Source organism: Paramacrobiotus metropolitanus, unplaced genomic scaffold (genome assembly GCF_019649055.1).
Source record: "Paramacrobiotus metropolitanus isolate TYO unplaced genomic scaffold, Prichtersi_v1.0 Parri_scaffold0000010, whole genome shotgun sequence".
Classification (NCBI taxonomy): domain Eukaryota; kingdom Metazoa; phylum Tardigrada; class Eutardigrada; order Parachela; family Macrobiotidae; genus Paramacrobiotus; species Paramacrobiotus metropolitanus.
In genome coordinates, this window is record NW_026570230.1 from 789,053 (window position 1) to 796,835 (window position 7,783).

Below are 7,783 nucleotides of genomic sequence, written 5' to 3' on the forward strand. Positions count from 1 at the left end.
TTATAAATAAGTACAGATAGGTAATATAAATTCAACACCGGCTCTCTTATTTTAGTTTATATAAATATTACGTTGTTTACAAAGTCGCCGACATCGCTGGATACTGTACATTCTTGATACAGTTCATTATTGAATCGATACCGTCTTGACACGATAATATTGTTAGCTATGTGCGAATTACGTTTTTGATAACCTTCACATTTTGCAGTATTAATGCAGTACATTATGCAGTATACGGTTTACCCGGCGGATACGATATGATTTCCTGAAGGCCGAAAATGGACACATTGCTAAATACATTGTACGAGCAGTTTTCACATGGGACAATCACTGGTATGACAACTGCAAACCTGCAAATTGTGCGAAAGCGATAAGAAGAATTGTTTGAATGATGTTTATTGTTTATAATGGTACCAATACACTAGTTGTGCTTCCTTAATATTATACAATATTATAAGCCTTGATTGGAGAGATTTAAAATACTACAACTTCCTGCAAGAACAATTCGCGGTACATTTTTTGACTGCATAAATTATTAATCTTCTACTGTGGTCGTACAGCTTTTGGTTTTAACTTTAAGCGTACGCGAATGGCTGTGATCTTAAAGAATTTAATTTTAATTCACACTAAATCAGTAAGATTCTTCTGGAAAGACAAAAACCATACAAAGCACAAGATCTTCTGTTACACTTGGTCCAGTTCTGAGATATGACAGCCAAAGCGTCAAAAGATTAAACATTTTGGCAGATTTGGTTAAGAAAGTTATCACGTTTACTGCCTTCACTCCACACCGCAGGGCGAACGCGTATCATCGATTCAACGAAAAAACAGGTTCAATGGAATTAAAGAAACGAGCGGAAAATCAGCACATACAGGTGATTCGCAGGAAAAACGAAAGTTATGAGTTTTAGCGAATGGCATAAGAGTGACCTGCAAATAAAGGAAGCAATAAAAATCATGGTCCCGACGCCTTTTCTAGTAAAGTTGGGAACTCGAATATCTACGATTTGAAAAAATAATATTCGCTTGACCTTGCCAATAAACTTAGAATTTTATACAAGTACCATTCTAAAGCTGCTTACCGCGAGTGTTGTCGCGATCGTTGTTGCCGTATCCGCCATAATTGCGGGTGGTGTAGTTATCGGCACCGTAAGTTGGGCGATCCCAGTTATTAGAGCTGCTGCTGTAATAGCCACCACGCGCAGTTGCCTCTCCGTCAGTTGTGTAGCTGTTTCCATCATAGCGATCACGATCATAACTGGTAGTAGTGTTGGACGATCCGCAATTGTCACCTTCGAAACGATAAACCAATCAGTCACATTAACCATAAATATAATCATAACCCAAAAATTAATATAATACAGCCACTAGCCTGCAAATTAACGGGTAAAGTGCTTAATAAAAGTAAAAATCAGTAAACGCCAACGGTGAACCTGAGAAGAAGCTGCCAGTATTCAAATTTATGTGGCTGAAAATTATATAACCATTACCAAAAAACTTAGACCGCAAAGTTCAAACTTTTTACATTTTCCATAATTTAGTACACCTAGCGTACTTACGATCATAGCTGGTGCCGTATCCGCCATAATTGCGGCTGGTGTAGTTATCGGCACCGTAAGTTAGGCGATCCCAGTTATTAGAGCTGCTGCTGTAATAGCCACCACGCGCAGTTGCCTCTCCGCCAGTTGTTTGGCGGTTTACATCATAGCGATCACGATCGTAACTGGTAGTAGTGTTGGACCCTCCGCGATTGTCACCTTTGAAACGATAAACCAATCAGTCACATTAACCATAAATATAATCATAACCCAAAAATTAATATAATACAGCCACTAGCCTGCAAATTAACGGGTAAAGTGCTTAATAAAAGTAAAAAGCAGTAAACGCCAACGGTGAATCTAAGAAAAAGCTGCCAGTATTCAAATTTATGTGGCTGAAAATTATATAACCATTACCAAAAAACTTAGACCGCAAAGTTCAAACTTTTTACATTTTCCATAATTTAGTACACCTAGCGTACTTACGATCATAGCTGGTGCCGTATCCGCCATAATTGCGGCTGGTGTAGTTATCGGCACCGTAAGTTAGGCGATCCCAGTTATTAGAGCTGCTGCTGTAATAGCCACCACGCGCAGTTGCCTCTCCGCCAGTTGTTTGGCGGTTTACATCATAGCGATCACGATCGTAACTGGTAGTAGTGTTGGACCCTCCGCGATTGTCACCTTTGAAACGATAAACCAATCAGTCCACATTAACCACAAATATAATCATAACCCATAAATTGATATAATACACCCACTAGCCGGCAAATCAACGGGTAAGTTGCTTAATAAAAGTAAAAAGCAGTAAACGCCAACGGTGAATCTAAGAAAAAGCTGTACTATAACCATCACCAGGAAACTTAAACCGCAAAGTTATAACTGTTTCAATTTTCTATGATTTAGTACAGCCAGCATACTTACGATCATAGTTGGTGCCGTATCCGCCATAGTCGCGATTGTACTCGCCGCTGGTCTGGTAACCATATCGTCCGCGATAGTCAGTGCCCAGACGTCCGCCGAATCCACCATTACGAACGGTAGTTCGCTTGTCGTTGCCGTCGTCCTACAGTAACAGAAAAATTCTGAATAATTAATTTAAATCAAGAAGTAAAAACCAAACAGAAAAACGTGTAAATTATGCTCCTGTTATAAATAAGCAAAATATCACTCACGTTGCGATCATTATCCTTTCGGCGAGAATTTTCACGGGAACCACCAGTGGCAGGATATTGGCCACTTTTGAGCGCGTTGCTCTCACCTGGCAGCAGTAGGCGCACAAATCCAATACCCCGATCACGCCAAGCATTGTTCAGTGCCCTAAATTCATGAAAATATACCACCATGCATCCGTTGGCTTCTCAGAGATCTCTAAATCCCTGTACTTTAGCTGGAATAATCTCATTTTTGGAAAAGATTGCTAAATTTCTAAGGATTCTAACGATACCAAGCACTGGCTAATCAGAGAACCAAGTGGTAGGGAATGCGCCTCGTTATCTGGGCCTCGTGCACTTACCGCTTTATATTATCGAAGTCGTCCAGGCACCCAATCCGACCGTATAGCCAGATCTGGTCCGGGCCGCCCTGTTCGCCAACTTTACTTTCTATAAACGTGTGTGGCATGATTAGAGGACCTAAACGCGGTTCCAGAAACACCTCCAGAAATTCACCAGCTGTGAGACGCGGATACTGAGGAAGAGGAAGATGCTTATTTCCCAAAACTGCATCTAATAAGCCATCGACTGAAGTTTCTGGCTGATAATAGGCTCTGTTCAGATCATCAATCATAACGCCTATCATGAAATTACGACGATTTCCAGACATTTTCGGTGTTATCAGATAGCAGTGCAAAGGTTAAAGAAATCTAGCAGAATCAATAAAGCAACCACAAAAACCACAGAGTCTATGCGGAAAGATGCTGATAGAAACAGTGGCTGCCAGCGAGCTCGGTGAATGAGCGGCGTGCTGCAGCTGCGTATCAGCTGAGCAGCAGAAATCGCTCGTAGACTCGGCACCGCCCCCACGAGTGTAGCAGTACGCTGATTGGTCAGCGAGAACAAAGTATACGCTGAGCTGTCAGCGTATATGAGCGGCACGAGTGGTTTGCCACCTGCGTGCGGGCGACAAAGCAAGCCACAAGAGGTGTCTACCGCCTCGAGTGTGGGGCCTCTGACAGTGTTACAGTAATCGCGATAAAACAACAACAGTATATATATCCCAAGTTCTCAACCTTTACTGAGTTACATATGCTTTTATGCGGCAAAAAAATACAAGCGAAGATCTTCCTTATACAGAGCAGGAATGTGTACTGGCGGTAAATAGAACCGTGTCAGAAAATTTGAGAAAGCAGGGCAAATCGCAGCTACATTCAACCGAAGAACGCTGATTGGCCGTAGAGGGAGGCGCGGTCAAGTCGAGTCCAACTCCAAGTGTGAGTCGACACACCGGAAACAGGACTGTCGCATCCAGCTGCCACCGATAAGGTGGGCGACTGGCCTAAAGTGGCCCTAAACGGCTAAACTATCAATCTATTATATAATTACTGTATATGATGTGGACTTTAATCGTTGGTCAAATCAAAAACGCAATGCACAACCATGAAAAGAAGCACAGAAAAATTTCATTTAGTTTATCTAGCCCTTCCATCGTGCCCAGCACTGAAGCCGCATTTCCCCGTTGAATTTCCATCTGCTCGACAGCGAACATGAGCGCTCCATTGGGGCCTAGATTCTCCAGCTCCATCACGTCTTCCACGGAGACCAGTTCCTGCACATCCACAACAGCAGCGAAAGGTAACTTCTCGTTGGCGGGATCCAGATTGATAGTGGCCAGTTTTCAGTTTGCGGTTGAAAACGCTTTTTAACAGCTCCGCAATGTGGAAACAGTATGTGGTTTTCCCACTCCCTGGTGGCCCGATCACCAACTGTCCGTAATACGGCTTTCTCGCTTTAGCAGCCATTACGCTATTACGGAATCAAAATAATTTGATCGAAATTTGAGCCTTGCTGCCCTTGCAATAAAATCTTTGGAGAAATCGCTAAAACCAACAATTTACAACATCTTTTTTTCAGAGTTTGTTTCTCTGACGGCGAATAGATAGATTCCGGTACGCCTGCCCACTGCGTATACCCCGCCTGTGTGACGTAGGTGGGTGAGAGAAAATCGTATTTACATCCGCCGATGAGGTTTTAAGAGCCTTTCGCAGCCAGTTGGCCTGGACGAGCTGGCAGCACCCCAAAAGTGGATTAGTTAGAGATCACTCTATTTACCGAGTATTTTTCGGTTCCTATACGAAAAGGCGCAAAGAAGTTATTCCTCGTTTAAGCTCCATTAATAATGAGACCCACTGGGCGGGCGGACAATGCGACCCGAGCCTGAATTGAACGGAACTTATGTTTGAAGTCTCAAATGTAACTGGTGGAATTCAACCAATTACTGACTTGATTTCAAACAAGGACAGTTTTGATTGGGTTCGAGCAACCCAATCAAAGCGCACGGGCGTACTGGAATCTATCTATTTAGCACTTTAATCCATTTCCAGGGTGGCAAAGCCAGATTCACATTTCACAGCCGATTCCAATAGAATCACTGGAATATGTTCTTACCTCTGCAAACTGACTGGTAATGGTGAATGGTTGGTAATGGTGAATGGCCCATCTTCTTGGATATGGTGCGAAGCCACGCCCCTGTTGGCATACACAACTCTGGTGTCAAAGCGTTTCCGTTGAACAAGCCAGCTTTCGCCATTTTTGGCGCACGACACCACTAGCGAAATATCACTTGCCTCGGATGCATTAATTTTGAAATCTTGAAATGAAAAAGGGAATCTGTCTGGCTTCTTTTATCAAGTTTTTATCTGTTATGAAATTTGTTTTTTGAGTGTTTTTATTGAAGTTTTAGTTTTTAATTCGCATGCGTCGTTAGTGGTATTTATTGCCTAAACTTTAGCATCATGATTCTTGGGGATTTGGTAAGCGAAAACTCATTTGATAGTCATCAGTTGTAAGATTTCGCAACTCCGTAGGACTGTGCGTTTATGAAATTATGCGCTCTGAATTGAAATCGGCTTTTAGAGTTACCGTTAAGCTTTATGCCGTTATCAGTTAGGTTTCTTTTTTAAGCCCGGAATCTGGTATGGACATAATGTTGCGCAGTTAATATGTAACGGGATCGGTGATTTAAGCGCATAGTGCACGTTTTTATGAGACTTTTTGAGGTTAGGACTGTTTGTGGTCACTGGTTTCAGGGTTTGTAGTATTATTAACCACTGGCAAACTAGTTTAAACTGCGGCGAAATACGGGGTGTTTTATTGATTTAAACTTCGCTGCTTGTATGATTTAAATTAAGCACTCACTTACGTCTTCCCCAGGTAAGAGGCTTATGGAACAAAGCGGTCTATGTCGCCGACGTGCTCAACCCCTTTAATTCAACGGTTCGGAAGCCTATTCCCAGATTAGGTATGTGCAAATCAGGAAATTACGAATTTGAATCATTAGAATGAATAAATTGGAAATCATCTTTTCATCCATGTTGGCGAGCGATTTTTATCGGATTTATATGGACGATTTTCATAGACTTTTTAGCCAGCTGTTGCCTGCGTTGTCCGCACCACTCATGCATTTCGTTTAGTTTTTCTACCACGGCTTGTTGAAGAAAATACACATCAACGCATTGCATAATTGCGACTAGAAACTTTTATTGCCAATGTAAGTCATTTTTTGCGCCAATCATTGTGTTCTAATTTTTGAAATTAAGTTCCAGAGGTGTGATTTTCACTTGCTTAAATGTTTTGGAGCTTTGTTAAATTCTTTATGCGTTAATAATTTTCAGAACGTAGACTGAATTATGCTTCCACGCTTAGGCGATGATTTGGCGCCGGCGTTCCATACCCGAAGCGCTCTGGATCTGTCGGGCAAAGACATGCATGCCTTGGAAATGCCGGAGACGGTGCATCATAATCACACCAGCCGCACCGGAAAAGGAACCCAATCCGTAGGCAGTTACCTCAGCGATTCTGTCAGTCATCTTTTCCACAAAGAAACTCCCGTTCCTGTCATTAAACGCCGACCATTGTCGTCCGTTTCCAAGACATCCGAAGCGTCAGCGACGAAAGCGTCGTCCAGCACCAAAGCCTCTACACCCTCCTCTTCACCCAGCAAGGCTGTCGGGAAAGTCTCACCCCGCACCAAAGCCGCCACGCCGTCGGACACGAAGGCCGAGTCGAAGAAGCGCGGTCGACCCCGCTCCCAGTCCCGTACGCGTGCCGCTTCCGCCGCCAAGGAACGGGCGGCTTCGTCCGCGAAGGGACGCGCTGCGTCCTCCTCTAAGGAACCGGCGTCCAAGAAAGCCAAGACCGTCAGTACGAAGAAGACCGGGCAGCAACAGCAGCGCGGACGGAAGAGGAAGTCCGGAGAGACAACTTCGCCACGCCGCCTCCGCAGTCGCGATCCATCCCACCACACCCCCACGGAGACGCACGGTCGATCGGGCAGCGGCCGGAGCAAACGATCGTCACCGAGTAAGACGAAATATTAATAGATCCGTTGGTGCGTTGAAGTGTTCCTGTATTATTCCTGTCTTGGGCCTTGCGGATCCTGTTTTCCTACTAAGCATGGAGTATATTTATGGTGCAGTATTCTGTGCGTGTGGATCTCCTCCTCTGCATTGTTCACGGAGTGTGTCACCAGTCGGCGCTCCCAAGTGACCAAACTCTGATGCCTCTTATGTTTTATCCCGTGTTTTACGTATTTTTAATCGGCCCTGTGCATGCTGTTGGCCCGTATAGGTAATTATTATGTGGTGGGTGACGGGAATGTATTGTAAGCCAATGTTATTTTGTCAGGTACTTATTATTCTGTTTCGTTAATACAAACTATGCAACCTCAGATTTACGACATCGAATTTTGTTGTTGTCCGAATATGCTCTTGTTGTTTATTTATGCGAGACATAGTTAAAATGTGCCAAACTTTCACCTGTTGTTTTGAGGAAGCGATTTGTTAAATGATTTCATGGTTTCATCGTGTCGCCCTGCTGTTGGGTGTGCACTGTGCTGTCCAGTGCATACTGCAGGCGATACTGCTAAAAAGGCTGCCATACTGGTTAAATTGTGAAAGTTGCTGTTGTTTCTGCTTGTACTTAAGTTCTGTGCATTGTGCATTATTGTATGTTTTCCATTGAATCCATTCTATGCCTTTCTGTCAGCGGCGATACTAGGGATTCAGAGAACTGGTGAAAAAGTTAATA

At 43.5% G+C, this 7,783-nt stretch overlaps 2 protein-coding genes across 2 annotated transcripts; one reads left to right on the top strand and one right to left on the bottom strand.

The window, feature by feature from the left end:
- Window positions 1–603: 603 nt before the first annotated feature.
- On the bottom strand, window positions 604–3,481 carry LOC129583360 (probable serine/threonine-protein kinase clkA). Its single transcript, XM_055475136.1, has 7 exons — window positions 3,055–3,481; window positions 2,714–2,858; window positions 2,463–2,604; window positions 2,025–2,222; window positions 1,560–1,757; window positions 1,083–1,292; window positions 604–930 (listed from the first exon to the last, which is right to left on the bottom strand). The coding sequence occupies exons 1-7, from the start codon at window positions 3,360–3,362 to the stop codon at window positions 908–910; spliced, it is 1,224 nt and encodes a 407-aa protein (XP_055331111.1). The 5' UTR covers window positions 3,363–3,481; the 3' UTR covers window positions 604–907.
- Window positions 3,482–5,280: 1,799 nt separating this feature from the next.
- On the top strand, window positions 5,281–7,783 carry LOC129583286 (uncharacterized). The gene is made up of 3 exons (XM_055475038.1): window positions 5,281–5,508; window positions 5,909–5,996; window positions 6,401–7,783. The coding sequence occupies exons 1-3, from the start codon at window positions 5,491–5,493 to the stop codon at window positions 7,072–7,074; spliced, it is 780 nt and encodes a 259-aa protein (XP_055331013.1). The 5' UTR covers window positions 5,281–5,490; the 3' UTR covers window positions 7,075–7,783.

Excerpts from the sequence above, each read along its gene's own strand:
- LOC129583360 (XM_055475136.1), bottom strand. The coding sequence starts at position 3,362 with ATGTCTGGAAATCGTCGTAATTTCATGATAGGCGTTATGATTGATGAT. Across the intron at positions 1,293-1,559 it reads ATACGGCACCAGCTATGATC|GTGACAATTGCGGATCGTCC; the intron begins GTAAGTACGCTA and ends ATCGTTTCGAAG. Across the intron at positions 931-1,082 it reads CGATCGCGACAACACTCGCG|GTCACTCTTATGCCATTCGC; the intron begins GTAAGCAGCTTT and ends CTTTATTTGCAG.
- LOC129583286 (XM_055475038.1), top strand. Across the intron at positions 5,997-6,400 it reads GAAGCCTATTCCCAGATTAG|GCGATGATTTGGCGCCGGCG; the intron begins GTATGTGCAAAT and ends TTCCACGCTTAG.